Source organism: Alternaria viburni (assembly GCF_023758015.1).
Source record: "Alternaria viburni strain BMP 2772 chromosome Unknown scaffold_2, whole genome shotgun sequence".
Classification (NCBI taxonomy): Eukaryota; Fungi; Ascomycota; class Dothideomycetes; order Pleosporales; family Pleosporaceae; genus Alternaria; species Alternaria viburni.
In genome coordinates, this window is record NW_026055771.1 from 563,656 (window position 1) to 587,016 (window position 23,361).

Below are 23,361 nucleotides of genomic sequence, written 5' to 3' on the forward strand. Positions count from 1 at the left end.
CAAGAAGCAAACATCACGATGGTTACAAGCTCCGAGACTCCGCCACCCCAATCGCAAGCCTTGACCCCGCTCATCTCGACATCTTTCGACTCATGTACCCCGGATTGAAGGCTCACTCTGCCCTAACACGAATCGTGATCTCCCGACTACCGTCGCATAGGGACAACGCCACGCTGCGCTATGGCCTGCAATTGGGCTTTGGGTGAATGCAGAGCAGCCCCAGACTCAGCTCAGATGCGAACTACTGACGCCATAGGTTCATGTGACGATGGCCTCGAAGCGACAGAGTGACTTGTTCCTCCAACCAAGCGATCCGCAATGCACTCCTACGTCAACTGTAGGCTTCTCCGCAAAGATCGGCTCAATGCCGGTTAACGAGCGTGTGGAGAGGGAAATTAAGCCATGCCGTAGGTTTGGCCTTGAGCACGGTGTTCTCGATCCTGCAAGCACTCGCTCTTCTGGGGTCATGATTCGTCAGATCCGGTACGCAGCTCGTTCCGAGCATGTCGAGCCGACAGCATTACTAGGTACATGTCATTCGGTTGCTAGATTTACGAAGAAGCTTGCCAAAAGCCAACGTGGTCGCATAGCTTGGACGCGCCCAGCACAGTGAAACTGCGGGGCCCCACCTCCACGAGTTGAAGGCCTAAACCTCTCCAAAAATCTAGCGGTTAACGTTTAGGGCTAGATTAGGCCTGGGTCACTTCATGCTCGTGGAACTCGGAGTTTAGGCTTGACAGTCGTCCTCGCTGTCTGGTGTGCGACTCCTCTCCCCGCAACATCCACAACGCTTTGCGACATACTAGTGTGATTCCCTACTGACGTCTGTCCGCGAGACATCATCCCCCGTACATATCAGAAGCGACACCATCGATGGCCAACGAAAAATCGGCAGCACCTGACAACAACATGAGCGAACAGCGCTCACCGGAACCGGCCTCGAAAGCCGGCAGCAAGCAGGAGCAGAGTACATCGGAGAAGGGTTCTACGAAAGGGAAGTCTTCAAAACCTCGACACAGGGCGTCAGTCGCTTGCGCATCGTGCCGAGACCGCCGGATACGGGTATGTCTGTTCTATCTGCTACCACGATACGTTCTGACGACTTTGCAGTGTGTAGTACCTCCCGGCGAGACAGAGTGTACACAGTGTAAACGATCAGGTGTGGAATGCGTCATCAAGAACGACGACGAACGAAGACGGTATGTAATGTGTCTTTACTGACTGATACCAAGCTGACACCTGTACAGACCTATCTCGAGGGCATACATGTGCTCTCTCACCGACCGCGTAGCACTACTAGAAACAATGCTGAAGGAACGAGGCGAAGAGCTACCCCCAGCGAATCACCCTCCCAAGACCCGCCATAACCCTCAACCCGACGAAGAAGGTACATCACCCACCCAAAAAGCAAGCGAAATCCAAGCGCACAACAACGAAAACCATTCCAGTCCAGGCAGTCAACAAAGCCCACAAGATGACTATCCTGATTTCGAACAGCACGAGATGAACACGAATAGTCCTCGTTTCTCAAACGGTGATGCAGAAAGCGCGGGCTCGCCATCTATGCTACCACCTCCAAAGAAAGATGGCATGGTCAACCGTCTCCTCTCTACTCGTGGCCATCTTAGCTTTGATCAGTTGAACGGCCGCCTCCGCTACTTCGGTCCAACAACAAACTGCCATGTACATTCTGAGTCGGTCAACCCTTTCGGCGCAACACAAGAGATGAATGAACAGGCTCGACGCGCCGACAAGATAATCCGCTCTCTTCCACTGGAAACATATGATTATCTCATGGATCTGTTTTGGCAATGTTACAACCCAGTCATCCATGTTTTGCACCAAGATGCTTTCAACGAAGACCGCGAGATGGGCCATACACAGTTCTATTCTGGGTTCCTGCATGTCTGTGTTCTGGCAATGGGCTACCGTTTCGCAAACAAGGAAAGGCTCGACATCAGAAGAATCGGTTTACCGGGCATGGAGAGCACGTTACATCGCGAAGCAAAGTATATGCTTGATCATGAGCTGGAACGACCGGGCGGGATACCGAGCGTAGTTGCATTGCTTCTGCTAGGCGACCTCGAGTGTGGCGTCGGTAGAGACAATCTGGGTTGGATGTATGGCGGTATGGCTGTGCGACTTGCTTTCGACATTGGGTATGTATTACTGAAGGAAGATTCGGCAATGTACTGACATATACATAGTCTTCATCTCGACACACGACTCTCCGGTCTTCCAGAACGCGAGGTCGAAATTCGTCAAATGACTCTTTGGGCATGCGTCATCTACGACAAATACTGGGCACTTTTTCTGGGCCGTCCTACATCTATGAAACCCTCCGACCTCGAAATATACAACCTGACGAAGCAATTCGAACGCCTTGGTACCTGTCGTCCGGCTGGGCTGGGAAAGAGCATGGAGACTATGATCTACGAAGCACTCCTCGATCTTATGGAGCTCGCAGGAAAGATCACCGAGAATATGGATCCGCATCGCTCGCAAAACGCTGCTTCCGACTCACATACTGCCGTGGATCGAAATCAGTACATGCGCATGGCAGCACTAGACCGCGAGTTCAGCAGCTGGTATGCCAGACTGCCCGAGCAACTGCGCTGGACACCAGCCAACATTGCGACGGCTCCGTTCTCGTTCTTCCTGTTGCATCAGCAGTACCATGCCAGCTTGATTTTGCTGCACCGGCCGTTCGCACTCTATGAAGACCAAGCGGGCAATGAGAGTGGACCTGACGACCATTTCTCTGCACTGAGTAGGACAGTATGCACGAAACACGCTATTCGCGTGGCGAGAATATACTGGCAACATCGACAACGCTTCGATACGAAGCAGATCTTCGTTACAGGCATGCAACATGCGGTATGTAGCAACTAAAACGTTTCGTCTCTCTCACTGACAATCCTTCGCAGGGCACGGCGGCGACCGCTCTCGTAGCAGCCTTGGCGTTCATAAAAGACCCCACTTCCAGAGCCAACAACATGCAGTACCTCGAATGTCTATCAGCCGCGCTTTCCGACATGGCATCCACCTATCAACCTGCGGAACGGATGTCTACCGTACTCCGTGCGGTGATGGTAGAGCTACGCGGCGGCCCCGAGCCCCCCAACTCTTCGTTCAACTTGTACAAGCCCGCATCCTCGACAGTACCCGCGCGAAGAGGGAGCACAATAGATATGGACGCCGACATGAACGACAACCAGCAGTGGGCCAAGAAAAGGCAGACCAGTAGCGCAAGACCTAGAGCCGGTACAGGCGGAAACAGAAAGACAAGAACGATGAGTATGAGTACCACAATGAGTATGCCATCTGATCAAGGGAGACATGGGCTTAGCATCAAAGCTCCTCCGCCACCCCGCTTCGACGACCCAATTCAAAGCAACGACGGGTACGTATTGGTAACGCCACGTTCGGAACTCGGTAGTGTCGGCTGGCCCAGCATATCGGAACCTCCTGAGCTTTCTCACAACATGTCCACCCCCTCCACCACCCTTTCTTCTTCACACATGAACCGGAACTCCGGGGCCTGGATGGGCGCAGACTTTGATCCTCACGATCCGATTTCACAACTTGCTAATGCGCATTTTCCCGAGCTGAGCGCGTTTGATGATCTTGGTACGGGTGGTAGTGGTGGTGTTAGTGGCGGTGCGATTGATGGAGTAAATCTGGATTTCATGCCACTGGGAGATGGAAACGAGTGGAGTCTACCCAAAGAGTGGAACGGGCCGAGTGATATGGATGGGTTGAGTGCTTTTGATATGTAGTATGTGCTTGCGAGCCGCGAGTTTATCTGAGAGGCAACTGTGTTAACCCTCCTTGATATCGATGACGGCATCTCTCCCCATACTGCCATTCTTCTCTTTACTATGGTCCGAGTGCTCATCATCAGCCACAACAGTTCCCAATCGCGTCAGCCCACTTTCCCTCCCCTCTCCCATCCTCTCCACCATACGCTGAATATGCGGATGCGAGGGCGCAGGCCTCTGACTCGATCTCCTCCTTCCCATGCCCACCCCAACCCCCATAGGCATGTGCTCTGCCCCTCTAAGCCGTAACCGCATACCCTCTTCCGTCGACATGGTCCTGTCTACGCGCCTTGGGGGCTCCAAGTCCGTGTCATTCGGAATCTTTAATTGCGGCTTTGGTCGTAGCCACCGCCACAGTTCCTTTGTCTTCTGCGCCCAGATGCTGTAGCCGTATTTCGTTGAGAGGAAGCCGATGATACTGAAGAAGGGTATGCAAATTGTCACCAAGACGATGGCGAATGGCGTGAATTTTGCTGGACTTTCGGGCATGTTTGTCATGCCAAAGACGGAAGTTACGAATGTAAGAGGCTGTCGATTAGTTAGTCATCTGTTTTGCGAGAGCTTGTAGGATTTGGCATATGCACTTACCATGAAGAAGAGGTTGACAATGGTCAAGACTTTGATGTTGTACCCTTGGTGCACGGTGACATCTGCCAACTCAACGGACTTCCGTGACTCTTGGATGCTAGTACCAGAGAACAACTGCTCCTGCAATGTTTCAATCTCATGCCGTCTTTCGTTGTTTTCCGAGATGATGATCCTCAGCTCTTTCATTTCCCGTTCGAATTGAAGCCGCAACGTTCGCAAACGGCGCTTCCAGTGATCGTTGCGCGGCGACTCCTCAAAAAGCGGCCAGAGCGTCTTGTTCTGGCCTTCCCAGATATCGTCGGTGAAGCAATCCTCAAAAGCGTCAATCATAGATTTAATGCTATTATTGACATTGCCCAAGGTTTGGTGTGCGTAGAAATACCTGCGGATCCAGGTAAAGTCTTTGTCCTCGAACAGTCGGGCTCGGCGTAACTCCTCACTGAATAGAAAGCCTAGCGGTGGGGTGACTAGGTCGGTAATGCGCTTATAAATCTCGTCGAATCGCTTCCTCGCATCCCGATATTCCGTGAGCAAAGCATGGAGAAATGCTTCCGCGCCATTGAGATACTTGTGGCCAGTTTCGAAGGTATATGGCGTTCCATTTGCTGGTGTCGACTTCCAGTCCGGGAAACTCTCCAGCTGCAAAACTTGCCACGGGGACCAGACATCATGCACCCATCCAAACTGTGTCTTCGCACGTCTTCCTCTATTTCGGATGCGGCGTGGTTTGTCGTCATACAGGACGAGCGCAACGACAGCACTGCACCGCGAAAGTGGGATATGATGATCAGATTGACCCGTTATCTTATCCGCACGCTGCCATTGCATGGGCTGACAGTCATCTCCAACGATGGTATAGTATTCGAAGTTGAAGAAAAAGGTCCTTTGGTGTTTAGGATTTTGATTGAAGGCTCGGAACATATGCGCAGATGAAGCTTCTGTTTCGACTAGATGCCGGAATAGTTCGTCCATGTCAAAAGCATCATTCAGCGTCAGATGAAGTGCACCAAACAGAATCGGTGAAGGTTCCCGCGCTATGGTGATACGTCCAACCACCGTTTGGTCAGGCTGCTTGCCAACGTCTCTCAGTGCATGCCAAATCTCAGTTGCCCGGCTCATGTTATTTTCGGGACCGGTCACTTCAATCAGCTCAGGCAAACCGTTCGTTCCGACATTGTACACTTGGAAATGTGAGTAATGGCTTCGGTCATCTGCTGGCCCGGGCCCCATGTGGAAGAGATGAGATTGTTTGGTGAGCTTCGCGGGATCAGAAATGATCGAGGCCAGAATCTCTCTGCCATGTTCAGTCCAGTTATGCGTCTTCAGATGTTCGCGCAAATGTTCGTGGTCGAACGAATGGGACGGTAATTCGTTCTGGACAAAATATTCGTCTTCTTCATCGCTGCTGTCGTCAGATAGCGTCGAGGTATCGGCGAAGATAGCATCGCCTCCATGTCGTGTGGATGTGCGGCGAAGTTGTGAGGCGTCGGATGGTTTGAAGGTGTCGTTCGTTGCTGATAAGCTTTTCAATAGCGCCTCATGGGAGCGCTGGAGCGACTCTAGCTGCTTCCGAAGATCGTCAATCTCAGTCGTTGCCATCTGTACCTAGGTAGTGTTCAAAGCCGTGCGACCCGACATGTGATGGCTATTCTCGAAATCGAACTTTACAGAAGGTTCTGCTTATGTCGTGTAGGATTGTTAGGATCCGGCCCCCACGCTAGCGCTGCAGGAAGCCCAGCCTTTCAATTCAGCATTCGAGTTTCCCATCCAATCTTCATCTATGCCAAGGTGGAGCTAGGGTGGAGCTGGGTCCAGAGCCGCGGTCAGAAGAGGGGCCATTGGCCTAATGCGTAAATGCACACCGGTCGTATGAAGGAGTTGTGAGGAAAATATGCAACCCGCCTGCTTAGGTTCGCTCACCGCCCTTTTCCAATTGGACATGCTCATGTCGCGAGCCAGTTCAGATCGAGCAGTCGAGCACGAGGGCTGTCTCCAACAAAATAAAGATGATTCCGTGTCGCGGGTAGAGGCTCTTCGGGTAGCCCTGCTGCTTTGTCGAGATCTCGGGAGCGGGGAGCAGAGCCGGCGCGTCCGTCCACATCACGTGACCGTCATGGAGCTGACTTCTAGACTTCTCAGTGTAGTCACATTGTCGTCATTTTGCCTGGGTGAGCATCTGCGCATCTCGTAGACGACGCGACCTGACGCGACTTACTTTGCGTTTCCCGACGCGTCGGGCCACGATGTCGATTTTCTTCGGTCGCGTCATCGGCGCTCGCTTATCGATTGCCAAATTTCCTTTGCCCGTGATCTTCGTGACACCAGCCCCCAACATTGCCCACGTGAATTGAGAGGGCATGATGCCTACCCTTTCCACTTTTCTTTCGGTATCGCTGCCTGTGATTCTGGCTGCTTTAATTTATCAGCTAGGACTGCCGGCTTTCATCAGCGAATACGTACCATCCACGTTGCTTCCAAATCTCTTCGTACCCACATACTGCTACAAGTCTGTCAGAACGCTCTCGTCGGAGTTCCCGCATGCCGAGTGCTTTACCATCCACGACGGCAAATTCTCCAGTGTCTTCGTAGACAATGCAGCCCCTGATGCGGTCAAGGAGTCCCGCACAGGTTACGTGTATCCTGGTTTTTGGGATGGTCACGGTCACTTGATCCAGTTTGGAGAATCTCTAGATTCAGTGAGCCTCTTTGGTGCCGATTCAATGGACGAGATCAAGAGGAGACTGTTGGAGTATAAGACAGTCCGCCCAGAAAAAGGAACTAGTGAGCAGTGGCTACGGGGCGTCGGTTGGGACCAAGCTCGTTTTGAAGGGAGGTGGCCAACTGCAGTACGTTGGACCTGATGAACGTAGACGCGCTGTAGTGACCGTGCTGATACTGACACTTCATCTAGGCAGATTTGGAGATAGATGAGAGGTTTAAGGATCTTTATGTTATGCTTGATCGTGTTAGTTGTTCGTGCGAAATGGGAGCGACACATATACTGACTTCGCGCAGGTTGATGTTCATTGTATCTGTGAGTCAGCCCTGCAAATTGAGTATGAGATTGATCTAATCCAGTGGTTTCATCTTAGGGGTATCTGAAAAGGTGCTTGACCTTCTTCCGTCGTTCAGTATACCTCCCGGCGGCGAAGTGCCGGCAAAGGGTGTCTTCTGCGACAATGCCATGGACATCGTACTGGAGTATTACCCAAAGCCCACCAAAGCGCGCAAAACCGAGTTCATTAAGACTGCGATGGCAGAGTTGAACAAACATGGAATTGTTGGGATGCACGATGCCGGCGTAGTGCCGACAGATTTGGAGCTATACGAAGAGCTCGCGAACGACCCGGACTGGACTGTGAGAGTTAATGCGATGATCGAATGCGATGTCCGGAACACGTTTTGTCCCGAGGCGGTCAGGAAAGTTTCGACTCCAAATGGCCGATTTCATGTGAAGAGCGTCAAGCTTTTCGGAGGTTTGTATACACGGCCCACTCTCAACAAGTGACTTACAATGTGCAGATGGGGCTTTGGGCTCCTGGGGCTCAGCTATGATCGAGCCGTACAGCGACAAACCGGAGTCCTCCGGCTCTTTACTTGTCAACGCGACTACGCTGTCACGTGTGACATATGATTGGGCCGTAAAGGCAGGGTACCAAGTTAATATTCATGCTATTGGGGATCTTGCTAACAGGCTTGCGGTTGACGCGTTTGAAGCGGCGTTGAAACGCTTGTGCCCCCACGCTAACCTCCGCGACTGTCAAGCTAAACGTCGTTTCCGCATCGAGCACGCCCAAATCATCCACCCAGATGACCAGCGCAGGATGTCAGAACTTGGTATCATTGCGTCAATACAGCCCACGCATGCGACCTCGGACATGGGTTATGCGGAGAGCAGGCTTGGCCAGCAACGAACAAAAGATGAGGCGTACCGAATGCGGTCGCTCTTACCACTTCGTCCAGTCCTCGGAAGCGACTTCCCAGTCGAACCCGCGAGTATCTTCGAGGGAATGTATGCGGCAATCACGCGACGAAGTCCACGTACAGGACTGGACCCTAGCGGTGGCAAAGCTGGCTGGTATCCCGAAGAGAGCCTCACTTTCGAACAAGCTTTGGAGGGTTTCACGGTAAACGCTGCATATGGTGCCTTCTTAGAAGGAAAAGCTGGTGTCATCGAAGCGGGGGCGTATGCTGACTGGGTTGTTCTGGACGAACAACTTGAATCGCTGGACCCAGAAGCATTGAGGAAGGTGACAGTGAAAGAGACGTGGGTGGGCGGCAAGCGAGTCTATTGACGGCCCGGTCATGAAGATCTTGTTCGGTAGAGAGGTTGAGCGGCGAGATCTCCTTCCACCGGCCAACGCCTGACATCAGCTCGGCAAGCCATTGATGCAGCACACTCGACTGGACGGCTCCGGCGGCCGTCAATCAAAGGTTTTCGAGAAAATTCGAGCGGTAGGCTGCCGGCAAGAGAGGGGTCATTGATCTGCATACTGCCGCCAGGGTTTGAGGCTGCGGGTCATAATGTGTCCCTGCTTTTTGAATCACGTCTATAGGTGTGCTTCAACTCTTTATGCCCAACATGCATTCAACCCCACACGTTTGTACTACATTGAGCGTAGATCCCGCTTGTATGTCGGGCCATCCCTAGCACAACTCACTATCCCACACGACCATCAGGGTACTCAGCCAACCAGACAGACGCCATTACCGCTCAATGCGTTTGACACATGGCAAATGCGAGAAAGAGTTTTCCTAGTCTACACATGCACGCTCGTGCTGATGATTCTCCCGGGCACAGCTGACAATCACAGTAGCGTATAAAACTTTGCTAAACTGATAGTTTGCATCTTGATCACACACTCAAATACAGCAGTACTACCTGACAACAGACACAACAAGAAACACATATACTCGTACCTCATCATGACGACCATCGAACGTAAGCCCACTGCGGAACTATCCAAACCTACTACCCCTGTCGGGTCCCTTACCGTCACACCTCCGATCACACCGAATGCGACCAGTACCGCGGCGCATCAGCTAGTCTCCGAGATCAGGGACATATACACGGTACTCAACGAGCTATCTTCATTAGCGCCATCGGAGCAAGTCAACTCTCTCCTCACACGACTCGTAACTCTCTGCGTCGTACCTTACAGCGCAGAATTTACATCGTATTTTTTCCGCATACCTGCCGTAGAGAGCCTTTGCTCCAATTTGCGACCGCTATGTTCAGAAGCCGAGGGAGAGTTGGAGAAGTTCTGGGCAAAGCGCATGCTCAACGACATCAGCGGTAAGTACAGCGCAATCACGCATCACACTTAAATACAGATCTGACTTTCTTTAGGTACAGCCACAACACCTGAGGATATTCTGACAACCTTCCCTTACCACCAAAATTACGTCGATCTCTCCCGCTTGGAATGCTCTACCATAGAAGCGTTCCTCCCCAGCCCACCGTCCAAAATCGCTTTCATCGGCTCCGGCCCATTACCTCTGACCTCCCTCTGTTTCTTGGACCGGTATCCTAACGCGCAAGTCCATAACGTGGATCGCGATGCCTCCGCGCTTCAAATCAGCGAATCGTTATGTCAGCGGTTAGGCTATGGCAAGCGCATGAGTTTCGCTTGTGAAGACATCACCGAGGTTTCATCAAACGCCGAATGGCAATCATGCCAGGTCGTCTTCCTTGCTGCGCTGGTCGGAACAGATACGTACACGAAGCTCAACATACTCAAAAGCATGGTGAAGAAGCTGGTGCCAGGTACATTGGTGGTTGCGAGGAGCGCGCAGGGGATGCGAAGTGTGTTGTATCCGGTATGTTCGCACCGACTTCCAGCGCAGTCATGTCAGGCAGTAGTCATTAATGAAAACACAGATACTGGAACTGTCAGAAGAACTCCAATCCATCGGTCTCGAGATTCTTGCCGAAGTACATCCGTGGACTAAAGTCGTTAATTCGGTCATCGTTCTACGCGTGAAATGAATAGGAAAGTGGTTCATTGGTACAAGCCGGTTTGAGGTGCATATATGCTAGGTTTAGCAGCTCACATAGTGTATTTGCATAGTTGGCGGCGTATGCGGCACTTCCCACAACGATATGATGAATCGAAACGAAAGGGAAATTCACGAACGGTGTATCGCACGACTGGCCTAAATCTCCTCGATATGTTTACTTGCGCATGACAATCTCAACATGGTGGCGCTAGCTGTTGATTTCAATGTATGCGAATGGCTCTGGCACTATCTCTCTACAATGACCGCGTTCTCCTTTCGGTACTTGGTTCGAATAGCATATCATCATCAAGTTCATTTGCAAACCCAAGGTTTAACTGTGACAGTAATTTATTGTGAGACTATTTCACACCAAAAGCGACGGCATATGGTAAAGAGACTTGGTGTTAATACATATAAATATCTTCGCTTCATCGTGAACCAATTGCGCCATACATATTACCGCCGTTTCATAAGAAAAAGTACCTGGGTATCCAACTATCGAGTGGCTCAGCCTCTTTCACACTGGCCTAGACTAAAGACGCAAACGAAATCCTGATTTTCGGCCGTTAAAGACATTCTCATTACCGAGACCCGCGCGGTCCTTCCCCATTCTCCAAGTGTGGACTTGCCCAGTCGATTTCATGGTTATACATCTTGGGGCTCCCGCCGCTCTTGGAGTTGGAACTACTCCCTGCCTCTCCGACATCATTGGTCACCGTGACTTGTACGTCTGTACTCTTCATAATACCAGAGCCTTTTTGATCGTCATCAAGGATGGCCCGATCGCTCTCGTCGTCGCCATCAAGGATGCTTTCGCCGGGTAGCCTAGAGTGATAGGCTTTGCTGCCTTGGAAGTTCTTCATGTGGATGCTGTTTCCTTGTGCGACGCTAGAGTTCCCGTAGCCGTAGTGTGGCGTTTTGCCCGAGCCTGTCAATGTCGATGGCATAAACTTCTTGAAAAGGTGATCGAATGCTTTGCGGAGCGGAGGGAGGGATGCGATGAGGATGCCGATAGAAAGTTCGGAGCTGGACCATATGGTGAGGTTTACGCCGTCCCACGTTGGATCTTGCGTCTTGGTGATGGCCTTGAGTTCGATAGTCTTGAAGATTGAGCATATCGTGGCACTATGAGACGTCAGAGGCGGCTCACTCACATGGACTACAGAGGTGTTACTTACGGGATACTCAGCAGGAAAACGATCCTGATACCCAGTTGCGTTCGACTGTTCAACTGGACGCGCGAAAGGTAGATCAGAGGCGCAGCCATATACACTACGTCGGTGATGATGTTGCTGATACCCTGGGTATAGGATAGTGCGAGTGTACCCTTTGCCCAGCAATGGCTCTCCCCGGTGAACCCAAAGTTCCAGTTCCGTTCCAGGGGTGTGCATCCGAATAGCGTCAGGACCGGTGCAAGGAAGTTGAAGGCGGTGACCATCAAGATCGAGAGCCAAACAATAACTTGGTACAATCTGGAGAAGTTCAAGACAAGCAGCCAAGCGCAGATGGACCATTTGAGAAAGGCAACGGCAATAATGTCTGAAAGTCATCCGTTAGCAATGGAAAGGTGGTGACGTGAAGTTGCAAACTCACTGACGATCTGTGTGATCCAAAGGTGATAGCTGTATGCCCTGAGATTCGGAAAGACCGTCGGGTCCATGATGTGGCGCCCGAGGCCATTGTTGACAACGACCTGGTTCAGTGATGTCGCTGTGATGTTGAGAGCCTGATGGACTCGTGTTAGCGACGAATTCCACACAGTCGGGACGATCTTCGGCTGGGGGAAGACTCACAGTGGCTATGATCAACAGGTAATCACAGGCAATGAATTTGCGTGATCGCAGTCCGTACACGACTCTCCATACCAAGAAAGCGGTACTAATCACCGTTAAGGTCCAAACCGGGATGAGGATCTTCAAGCGTTGGTCCGGCCATTCTTGTGTACCTGCGTCCATGATGCACTGCAGCGGGGTCGTTCGATCGAGGTGCGGAATGGCATGGATCGCAAAAGTCACAATCGGTGAACAAGAGGAAAAAGCAAACAGCCACTCAATGATCGGGAGTGCCCCGGGGTTTTCAAGTATATTCCTTCGCGCCACTCATCTCTTGCGTCGGCCGTTCTGGTTCAAGACGGGCGAAGCGAAAGCTAAACAGCACGGTCGCGGGTGACGGGAGAAGGCCACCAGATCGATCACAGAAGGTGCACTCGCTCGAGACCAACTTTCGAAACAATCCAACACGGGGATATCCAGCTGTACATCCTAGGGTGACGGCCGCCGAGCTGATCTGGCAGTGATGCCGCATAAATTGAGGCCCCACATGCTGCGTATTTAACCCTTTATCACCCAATGAGAACGGCATCTAGGGTGGGCGGGAAACCATGAATCAAGCGTACACTTTAGAAGTACAACCGAACAGGTCACACCATGTAGAGTTGCGATTGTGGCTATGTGTGCGCATTAGAACTTTTGCATAGGACGACGCATCTTGTAGATCTTGTTGCAGATCTCAGGCCCGCCTACCATGGTCGCAACGCTGGTGGAACACTGGAAGGGTGCATTAAACCGACGGTCAGAGAGCGAACGTGCGATCTTGCATCGTCTCACGGTGCTCGGGGTTGCCGCATGGACGTTGCGCAATCTTTCGTCTATCGCCCCATGAGATGGGAATGGTGGAAGAGGTGGTAGCGAGTGCAAGGCCAAACAGCGCTAGAGGTGCTTGTGCGGTTAGCGCATGAGCTAAATGCAGGGCGAATTCTCCGCATACTCAAACTCACCGGTAGAGCGAACCGAAGCCACCTTTCACGGCACTAGCTGCCCAAGATCTTCTTCTCTTTCTAGCGCTCTACCTAGTGACAGAAATAACATTCCATTATGTGCGCTGCGACATTCTCTATCGTCGACCTGCAAAGTGTCGCAATGTCATGTCAAGTGCGGCTGAGCCCAAAGAGAAGATACTTCACACTCCTTCCTCGGGCTCTCCTCGTTGGCCCGCATGTGTGGGCCGATGCACAGCAGCAATCGGGCCTAAGACTCAGTCTACAGGGAAGAACGCAGAATATTGAGCTGAAGGGGGCCGGGTCTTCACTACTCCGCGGGCCGCCTGACTCAGTATCCTGACGCAGCTCCAGCCGTGCAGAGGGGAGTCCATGGTGCGCCCATGAAAATATGCCTTTCCGATATTCATGTTGCATCTGAGTTTCGACTACGACAACGTGGACATCGCCGCGCTGGCATTCCTCACCGTGAACGAAGACACCATAAAGCTATCGATGCGGCAGAAGAGAAGGCAATGATAGGCGGATTGGAAGCTTAGCGGTATGTTTCCTGCAAGCGAGGTGGCCATCGATCCGGAATCGCGTCCACTCTCCGAAATCATGGTACCTGGTTCCCCGAGATGGTCTCAGATGGCGAATCAAGGATCGAGGTCTCCTGGTGGCCTTATTACGCTGCATATCCCGCAACAATGTACCTGCCGTGTTCCAGAGGAGCGGCATCCTTTGCTGCAGTCCTTTGCAAAATCTCCGAAGCCATAATGCGTTCTGAGAAAGTGCCGACCCCAGCTTTTTAACATGTACGCCGCTGCCGTTGCCAGAGCTGTAGCTTGAACTCAATCACATGCTGGTCTGGGGCCGAGGACATCTGTCCATGTCTTGTCTCCCGTCCAAAAGTGGGGCCTACATCCGGCAAGAACACCCTGAATCGCTAACTCGGTCCTTCTGTACGATGCGCTCTCTACGACGAGCCGCAGAGATTTTCATTGGCCCACATCAACATCAGACCACCGAACGTACCTCGCTTCCATGTTCACTGCTGCTGCGGCTGGCCGGTCATGAGCCTGATCTCTCTGGTGGAAGAACGTTTAGCACCCCGGCCCCGGACCGCAACGGAGCCCACAAGTCCCTGATGTTCACCGGGAGTCAGGGAGTTGTAATTGCACGATCCCTATGCGGCCTGTTTATAGGTTCAGATTACTGAACCCCTACCAGAAGGATCAACGTCCGTATTCTAGAACGAATCTGTACATGGCAACCGCCAGCGCCGCGCCACGGCATACAAACAATTTACCAGACCATTGTTCGCCCTCGCGGTATTAGTGGGTCGATCAATTCCTGGATGAATTCGGTAAGATAACACCGCAATGTAGGCCTTCCCACGTGGCGAACATGTTCTCGACCAATGCGAGCAGCGAGTAAGTACTTTGTTCGGTCCGTATAAAGCATCTAGTGGCTGCACATCCTCACAGGTTCATTGCAGCGCGCATCCAAATTTACTTTCGTTTAAACTTAATTATTTGGACCTTCAAGATGCCTGTATTCTCTAGGTTAGCCGTTGCTGTTCAGCTCTTTGCTGTAATCCTGTCGCCAGTTCTTGGTGCCGCCGCAAAGCCCCAGTATGACTATGTCATTGTCGGAGGCGGTGTCACTGGATTGATTGTTGCCAACCGCATCACTGAGGACAAGAGCAGTATGTGTTTCAGCCCCAGACTTTGTCGAAAACTTCACTAACATCAGCCCCAGAGACTGTCCTTGTCGTTGAAGCGGGTGAAAACGTCGATACCGATGCAACCAAGATCCCATACAAGGCCAATGACTTGACCTCTGCGGCTGGTTTGATCTGGGAGAACATCAACTCCCTACCCGAGCCGGCTATCGGCAACACATCGTACCAGGTTGTTGTTGCCAAGGTCCTCGGTGGTGGATCTGTCATCAATGGCATGGTCTACGACCGCGGCTCAGCTGCCGACTACGATGCGTGGGAGGCTCTCGGCAACAAAGGATGGGGCTGGAAGGGAATGGAAGAGGCCTTCATCAAGGGTACCACTTTCCAACCTCCCACTCCCGATGTTGTCAAAGACTTCAACATCACTTGGGATGAGTCGACCTACGGTAACGGACCGTTGACCGTCTCAATCACATCCAACCAATATGAGGATATCAAGGACTACTGGGCGGCGTGGAAGGCCACTGGTATCTACATCCCAGAGGATGGAAACGCCGGCGAAGCCTACGGTCCTTCTTGGTACGCCAACACCATGGATGCGACCACTGGACGCCGCGCACACGCTCGCTACGCGTACTACGACCCCATCCAGACTCGTGCCAACCTCCACATCCTCACAGGCACCACCGCCGACAAGATCATCTTTGACAACAAGAAGAAGCCGCTCATGGCTACTGGTGTCGAGGTTACCGACAAGACTGGAAAGACTTCCACCTTCTACGCTAAGAAGGAGGTCGTCCTGGCTGCGGGCGCTATTCAGACACCTAAGCTCCTCCAGCTCAGTGGTATTGGCCCCAAGTCTGTCCTGAAGGCTGCCGGTATCGACGTCAAGGTTGAGCTCGATGCTGTAGGCTCCAACTTCCAGGACCACCCCTACGCCACCGTTGTCTTCAACACCACTTCCAACTACTTCCCCAACCAGAACTCGCTGATGACCAACGCGACATTCAACGCTTCCGCTTGGGAGCAGTACGTTGAGCACAAGACTGGTCCTTACACCTATGCCCGCGGTAACGCCCTGGCTTTCATCTCCCTTCCTGACATTACCAAGGACTTCAAGTCTCTCATCAGCAGCCTTAACAGCCAGACCGCCACCGACTACCTTCCTAGCATCTACAAGAACAGCAAGAAGCTCGCCAAGGGCTTTGCTAAGCAGCGTGCAGTCATTGCTGACATCTTCGGCCGCAAGGATGCCGCCGTGGCCGAGTTCCCCGTTCCCGCGGACGGCTCATACGGCCTTGTCGGTGTCGAGAAGCCCCTGTCGCGTGGTACCGTCTACATCGACGCAAAAAACCCCAACGGCCCTCCCAACGTCGTCTACAACGCCTTTGTCAACCCCATCGACCGTATGGTCATGGCCGCTGGTATGCGATTCTTCCGCACCGTGTGGGCCCGCCCCGAGCTCGCCAGCCACAAGATCTCCGAGACCGTCCCGGGTGCTCAATACACCTCCGACAAGGAGATTTACGATGCCCTGCTTGCCCAGTCGATGTTGTCCCCTACTCTCGCTCACCCATCTGGCTCTTGCCCGATGATGCCCGAGAAGGACGGTGGCTGTGTCAGCGACAAGTTGATGGTTTACGGCACACAACATTTGTCTATCATTGACGCTTCTATCATCCCTATCATCCCGTCTTGCCATCTCCAGGCCACCATGTACGGTATTGGTGAGAAGGCTGCTGAGATTATCAAGTCCAGGTAGAGCGTGGTGATGATTCAAACTCCATTCTTGTATATACTTAGTTACTTTAATGTATCTAGCGACTACATAAGCTTTGAGCGCATGCAGAAGTCGCATTATCCAAAATTACTTTGAGGACTACAATCCTCCGCTCACTCTCTTTTGATGCCACCAAACTCAGTGAATACCTCCAGGCCACGCTAAGGTCCTGATGCATGGGCTAGATGATACTAAAGGACTTAACGAGTTGATGTGCTTGAGTCGACGCGCGACTGTCTGCGAACAAGCTTCCGCTCGTTGAACGCGTAAGTGGGTCGGCCCCACTAGTGCCCCTCCATCCCACGGTTGCGTCACTACATTCCCAAAAGTTCAGGCTGCGCATAACTACGCGCGACAGCTACATTACCTCCGCCGCAATCACAACTTCCACTTTCAAATCTACGTATACGTCGGGCTACACTATAATGAAGCTACTCAAGAGCCAAATCGAACAGAAAACGGGCGCGGGGTTTGTCACCCTGCTGCCTGAGGAGCCAGAGGATATGGTACGCGCTCCACAGACAGATCGCCATAGATCACATGCATGCGAGTCCCTCTAGGCTTCAGTATACTGACATTCACAGTGGCACGCTTACAACCTGATCCAAGAACACGACCAAATACGCGCCAAGGCAGTTCGTCGAGTTTCGAAGACATCTGACGCCGGCTCAACGTCCTCGCAACGAATCGCTCTAGACCTCACGATCGCAGTAACCTCGACCGATTTCGATATTGGCTCCGGACAACTCCATGTGTCTGGGCGCGTAGCAAAAGAGAATGAGCACGTAAAGTTAGGGCAACATCACACATTAGATTTGGAGCTAAATCGCAAATTTACCATCGAAAAAGCCGACGGTTGGGATAGTGTCGCGTTGGAACAACTAAAAGAGGCATGCGACGCGTCGAAACGAGCGGAACTTTGGGCTGTTGTTTTGGGAGAGGGCACCGCGAACATATGCATGATCACCGAGCATCAGACGATACTACGACAAAAGATCGAGGTCTCCGTACCCAGAAAGAGGAGAGGTGGCGTAGACGGGCACAGCAAAGGCATGGACAAGTTCTTCTCAACGACGCTTTCGACGCTACTACGGCAAATCGACCTGCCGAATGCCTCCAGCACACCCCAAGGCAAGACGCTCCCGCTTCTCCTCGCCAGTCCAGGCTTCGTAGCGTCGGCGTTTTTACAGTACATCAAGGAGGAAGCGACACGGACCACCAACAAGCCGCTCATGGCCCTCATACCCACGATAATCATCGCGCATTCCTCATCGGCGCACGTACACTCACTTAATGAGGTGCTCTCGTCGCCGGCGATAACGAACAAGCTGTCCGACACGAAATTCGCGCGCGAAACGGCATTAATGGACAAGTTCAACACACTCATGCGACAAGACGACGGTCGGGCGTGGTACGGCCCGCGCGAGGTGGAGCGCGCCGTTGCTAAAGGCGCAGTTGGGCGCGGTGGTGGAGTGCTAATGATCAACAACGCCCTGTTCCGCGCGCAAGATGTAAAAGAGAGGAGACGATGGGTGAAGCTAGTCGACCAAGTGCGGGATGTAGAGGGTGGCGAAGTCAGGGTGCTCAGCTCATTACACGAGAGCGGGAAGCGGCTCGAGGGTCTCGGGAACGTTGCGGCCATTCTCACCTATCCACTCGAAGACCTGGATGAGGATGACGGGGACGACACGGGCGGCATTGACGGTGAAGACGGCGAAATGATAATATAGGCTGGAGGATACATGGACTGCCGGAGTTCGACTTGCACTCCGGATATTTCGCGAATACCTCCAGGCTCTATCAGGCTACGACGGCATAAATATACCCATCACGATTACGTCCGCATATTTCGGCTCTCTAGCAAGTGATGTTGATGGTCACAAGGCGGTAAGATTGACATGGCCCTTGCGCCAGCGCGTGAAACCAGGCCTTGCTCTACGCTGACCCAGCCCCCTCTAGCGCACCCTCTAGGCAAAAAGAGAGCCACCTTTTGCTGTCGTCGCCCTCTGCTACCACTGTGGTTCGAACAGGCCGAGTTTTGTTCGTTCCCAAGTCGCATAATTTGACAAAAAAAATGGTAGCTTCTCTTTGATTGAGCGTGTCATCCTTAGTGCAGGGGCCATGCTAATCTTCTCTGTATCGTTTCAAATTGACCAAATGCCCGAAGGCGAAGAAAAATCCATTTCATGATGCTATATAGTCACGCAACGCTGAAAAGTCGCGTTTGGGCGAGTTTGGACATGGGACGGTGAAGTGGCGGGAACTGGCTCGTGCGCGATTCGCAAAACGTGGAACGTGGACTCAGGGGTCTTTAGGCTGCGATCAGACACGTGCAGTGACGTCGTCTGGAACTTCACAATGTTGAAATGCATAGTATTGGTGGGATGCGACACTACAACACAGGAGCGGTTCTCGTAAGATTAGCGCCTATCAGATTGAAACAACAGCACCTCGAGAATACCTAGGTAGACTGCTCCCTTCATTCGCAGCACCCGTTGGAGGGGCGCGTGCACATCTGTTCACCAGACAACCCCGTTCGCGCGAGCCGGCCGGTGCCGTACTCGTCAAGCGGCTGATCAAGGCACTACCTAGGTATACCAGGATGCTATCACGACAGGCACATCAAGTTGGAATGTGCTGCTAATCGACATTGTCATATTCGTCTTGTCGTCCTGCTTTACTACAATGGAGGCGACCTACTCGGCGACACCACCAGGAGCAAGGATAAGCGACACGACTTGCCGGGGCTGCGATATTTTGACATACAACTCATCGTGGGCAAAGATGAAGGTATTAGTAAGATCATGAGCAAAGATAATATGCGAAACACTAAAGTCACAAAATAAGCAAGCTCGCTCTTACACTCAATGCTACTACTGTCGTACATTATACTGACTTTATTCACAGAGACGACGAAAAGCTTTTCAGCTTCACCATGAACTGCCTATCCATATAAGTTGTCAGTGTTTGCAGGCTCGTTGCGCGACACAAATAGAATTTATTTTCACGGCTATACTACGTGCAAAATGACACACCACCATATGCCACTGGCGGGCAGCCCATACCTGGGTAAGAGAGCGTTTGCAGGTGATAGAGCACGAGCACAACTACAGCAACCGAGCTAAACTCCACCACCGAAATCAAACTCCTCAACCCTGCTACTTTCTATCCACCGTCACTCTGATTTGCTTTCGCCGAGCGCAAGTAAAGTCTAGGTGACGAGTCGTCTCTTCTGCAGAGCCTGACGCACTCTCCTTCACTCCGACCCTAGCGCTGGGTCCGCTACCATCACCAAGTTGAACATCGAACGCGCCGTCCAACGCCTTTAACCGTCAAGAGCCTATTCGCCTGGCAATACAGCGACAACTACTACCGACAGCAGACTTTAAAGCTTGCACCATACATACCTAAGGAGCTCGCTACGCCGACAACATCAGCAAGTAAGCAAATACCGGTTTTCATTATTCATCCTACTGACACCGACATAGCCAACATGCCACCGATGTCGGCAACCCCAAGGAGCACGCGCCGTTCCGCTGCTGCCGCTAAGAAGAAGGTCGATACTCCCAAGGGTACAAGCTCTACCAAGCAAGCCAACAAGGTCAAGATTGCTCGGAACCGCAAGGACGACGGCAAGGAAGAAGTTCTCACTCCTGGAAAAGACCCAAAAGACTTCATTCAAGTGCACAAGTGCGAAGGCCTCGTCGGTTCCTACGCCATGTTCGGCCGCAGGGACGACTTTCGGAAGTTCGTCCTGTCCAGTCTAGTGCTGAACAGCTACGTTAATGCTTTCACCGACCGCGGAAACATCCAAGTGCGCCAAAAGAATGTCTTGGAATACATTCGTGATCAGAAGGTGGAGATGGAATCGGATGTAAGCCCTATAGAGGTCTACCCGGTGCAGATGGACGGGCGTTACGCTGTTCAACGAACCGCTCTCGCATGCGCACAGATGTACAGACAGGTTGAAAAGGCCGCTTCTGGGCAACGTCCGTTCGATCAAGATCAAGAGAACAGAGCCGTCAGCGCGTTCAAGGCCCTGACAGATAGGCAACTACCGGTTTTCGACCGGTCGGACGTAAGCGTGAAGAGCTTCGGCCCTCACCTCAAGTACGGAGAAAGCGACCTAGAGCCGTACAATCGCGCCTTCAACGTTATCATGTATCTGGCCTGGTGCTTGAGCCCCAAAGTATGGAAATCAAGGTTCGGAATCGAAAGTTGGGACGAAGAGGTCCATTTTGCTACACTCCACGTCCCGCACTGGATGAGGGAACAGGAAGCCACCAAAACGGCTGCTCAAGCTCCAGATCAAACCGCAAGTGCATCCGAGCCGTCCAGGCCAAACCCCGAGGTTCAGCCACGCTGGTTGCGGTTAACAGAGGCCAAGTCACCTAAGCAACAAAAGCTCATGGAGTACCTTACGGACCACGGGCTAGACTTGGATAGCATACCGGAACTAAGAATAACAGTCAGGCCGACAGCAACTGTGGCAGAAGTCCGCGACATCATCCGAGCGAGGTTCCTCATGGACCAGGACCAGGCATAGATGTTGACACTGCGAGTGGAGACCGCGAAAACAAACGTCATGAGGGGAAAGTGGCGCGATGTCCAGACAGAGCTCTGGTTTGGAAGCGAGGCAAAACCGGTTTTCGAGATGACCCTGTATAAGAGAGAAGACGACGGAATCTCGTAGGAGAACTACTTCTCTTAGTCCATTGCATTGCTCTTATATCATCATCCTTCCAGTTTGCGTCGCCTTCTTCCCAAAGAATTTCTTTTGCGTATGATCGTGTTAACAGTTCGTTCCGTATAATAACGTCAAACGTGGGTGTTGAAATCCATAATCTCGTGGAACCCCAGCTTGTGATCATCCCATCCAGCCAGCCAATCTCGGTTGTGTACCGAACGCGAAAACCGAAAAGTCGCATCATCAACGTCGTCGACAAAGTGTCTTCTGCGTTGCCACGGGCAGGGGAAGTCGAGAAGAAGGGGGACGTTACCATGATCGACGCTGTCTGATACATCCTCGTAGAGGTTACTAATAAGGGAGAACATTATTAGGTGTGGCAGCAACAACAACTTTTGTACCTATTAGAGTCTTAGCTTACGAGCCTATGTAGTCTGTTATAGTCTATGTGTGCTTGCTTTGTAACACAAATAATAAGCCTGTATACTTTAAAGCCTACTATACTACTTTTTTAGTAACTGTCACCCTAGTTAAGATACTCCCGGCATACGTAACGCACGTAGACTGAGACTCCCCGGCTATCATGTAGGCGGTACGTCCAGCATCATTTCAACCTTTCACGATCATCTCTTATGCTCAACTGTGTCGGATTAATGATGACATCTACCATCTCCTATGTTTCATTGCATCGCTACCATAGCTTCATCCTCACAACTTCTATTTCTCATCTCCAATCTTGAAGACATACTTGACTCCACTGGCCTTGCCATCTCTCAAATTCTTCATGCCCGTCTCTACTCCCTCTAAGCCACCAGGAACAACCTCATGCGGATGCGGCTTGAACCAGCCCTCAGCCAGTCCCCTCGCCATATACCTGAACATGATGAACGCGTAATCCGAATCTTCCTTGTGCGCTGAGCCCACCATCGTCTGGGTCTGCTGCACAGTCTCTGGAATACCTTCATATGTCTTACCCGGCAGAACAAGCGTGAGCTTGCCCGTGGGCTCTAGCACCTGCACAATGTTTGTGTAGGAGTTGTGTTCAGAAACGGCGTCATACGCGTATTGCAGTTTCTGTCCCTTGAGCGCATCTTTGATGCCCTTGACGACCGCGTCATCACCATTTCGGTAATCGACAATCGTGTCACCCTTTGAGCGGTCGATAAGCCCCTCGACGAACTTCTCTCCTTTTCCTGCTACAGCGATGATGGGGTGGATGTTTGCGCGCGATGCTAGTTTAATCGCGTATGCACCGACTGCACTCGCACCACCGTACACAACAAGCGGCGTGGGTTCCTGCGCCGGAGTCCACGGGTCAGGCAGGCCCATGCGTTGGTGCAATCCGATGGCTGCTGTCATGGCGGCGAGAGGCAGGGTCGCTGCTTGCTCGAAGGACACAGAAGATGGGATGTGGAAGGTTGTGTGGGCCCAGCCTACTGCGTACTCGGCGAAGGAACCACCCGGTGTCATCATCTCGTGGAAGGAAGCGACGCGGTCTCCGGGCTTGAACTCGTAGACGTTGGCACCGACGCTGTGGACGTAGCCGGCGATGTCGTCGCCGGTGTTGAAGTTAGGCTTCATGTCGTAGGCGGGGATTTTCCTGGAGGATATGTTAACGGAGGATCGATTGGTAGGAGAGATATTGGAATGAGAGTGAGGTCACGTGAATACTGTATCGCGCAAGTGCTTAGGTATAACGGGGACTGGGAAGTAGACATACCAGTCTTTGGGGTTACTGCCCGAATAGACGACCTTGATGATGACTTGGTTGGCTTGCGGCTCGGGTACGGCGACATCCTTGATAGTGACCGAAAGGTCTTTTGCTACTTGTGCTTCCTTCATTGTGATACGTCTTTCTTTAACAAGTCCTCTTTAAAATGCGTAGATGAATTAAGAGAGATAGAGGGTATAATGTGCCGTTGATTTGTGTAGGTAAATATACCAGCCAGAAACGAGGCGGGGCTCCCAAGCATCTTTATATCCAAACAATGTGATCCTGAACATTCCACCGTCAGTCGTCCGACATCACAAACGCGAATATGT

General features: G+C 52.1%; 7 protein-coding genes across 7 annotated transcripts; 4 read left to right on the forward strand and 3 right to left on the reverse strand.

Moving 5' to 3' along the window:
* Nucleotides 1-873: 873 nt before the first annotated feature.
* J4E79_001123 (uncharacterized protein) lies at nucleotides 874-3,779 on the forward strand (the record flags this gene model as incomplete). Its single annotated transcript, XM_049350033.1, has 5 exons — nucleotides 874-1,062; nucleotides 1,111-1,199; nucleotides 1,248-2,159; nucleotides 2,208-2,877; nucleotides 2,928-3,779. The coding sequence occupies 5 exons, from the start codon at nucleotides 874-876 to the stop codon at nucleotides 3,777-3,779; spliced, it is 2,712 nt and encodes a 903-aa protein (XP_049215192.1).
* A 42-nt stretch (nucleotides 3,780-3,821) lies between these two features.
* J4E79_001124 (uncharacterized protein) lies at nucleotides 3,822-6,008 on the reverse strand (the record flags this gene model as incomplete). Its single annotated transcript, XM_049350034.1, has 2 exons — nucleotides 3,822-4,349; nucleotides 4,410-6,008. The coding sequence occupies 2 exons, from the start codon at nucleotides 6,006-6,008 to the stop codon at nucleotides 3,822-3,824; spliced, it is 2,127 nt and encodes a 708-aa protein (XP_049215193.1).
* Nucleotides 6,009-6,769: 761 nt separating this feature from the next.
* J4E79_001125 (uncharacterized protein) lies at nucleotides 6,770-10,398 on the forward strand (the record flags this gene model as incomplete). The annotated part of the gene is made up of 6 exons (XM_049350035.1): nucleotides 6,770-7,242; nucleotides 7,542-7,885; nucleotides 7,932-8,676; nucleotides 9,302-9,705; nucleotides 9,760-10,229; nucleotides 10,291-10,398. The coding sequence occupies 6 exons, from the start codon at nucleotides 6,770-6,772 to the stop codon at nucleotides 10,396-10,398; spliced, it is 2,544 nt and encodes an 847-aa protein (XP_049215194.1).
* A 592-nt stretch (nucleotides 10,399-10,990) lies between these two features.
* J4E79_001126 (uncharacterized protein) lies at nucleotides 10,991-12,364 on the reverse strand (the record flags this gene model as incomplete). Its single annotated transcript, XM_049350036.1, has 4 exons — nucleotides 10,991-11,534; nucleotides 11,588-11,948; nucleotides 12,003-12,135; nucleotides 12,203-12,364. 4 exons carry the CDS (start codon nucleotides 12,362-12,364, stop codon nucleotides 10,991-10,993), a joined length of 1,200 nt encoding a protein of 399 aa, XP_049215195.1.
* Nucleotides 12,365-14,715: 2,351 nt separating this feature from the next.
* On the forward strand, nucleotides 14,716-16,613 carry J4E79_001127 (uncharacterized protein; the record flags this gene model as incomplete). Its single annotated transcript, XM_049350037.1, has 2 exons — nucleotides 14,716-14,875; nucleotides 14,929-16,613. 2 exons carry the CDS (start codon nucleotides 14,716-14,718, stop codon nucleotides 16,611-16,613), a joined length of 1,845 nt encoding a protein of 614 aa, XP_049215196.1.
* A 3,511-nt stretch (nucleotides 16,614-20,124) lies between these two features.
* J4E79_001128 (uncharacterized protein) lies at nucleotides 20,125-21,177 on the forward strand (the record flags this gene model as incomplete). The annotated part of the gene is made up of 1 exon (XM_049350038.1): nucleotides 20,125-21,177. The coding sequence occupies one exon, from the start codon at nucleotides 20,125-20,127 to the stop codon at nucleotides 21,175-21,177; it is 1,053 nt and encodes a 350-aa protein (XP_049215197.1).
* Nucleotides 21,178-22,035: 858 nt separating this feature from the next.
* Nucleotides 22,036-23,160, reverse strand: J4E79_001129 (uncharacterized protein; the record flags this gene model as incomplete). The annotated part of the gene is made up of 2 exons (XM_049350039.1): nucleotides 22,036-22,918; nucleotides 23,039-23,160. 2 exons carry the CDS (start codon nucleotides 23,158-23,160, stop codon nucleotides 22,036-22,038), a joined length of 1,005 nt encoding a protein of 334 aa, XP_049215198.1.
* Nucleotides 23,161-23,361: the final 201 nt, after the last annotated feature.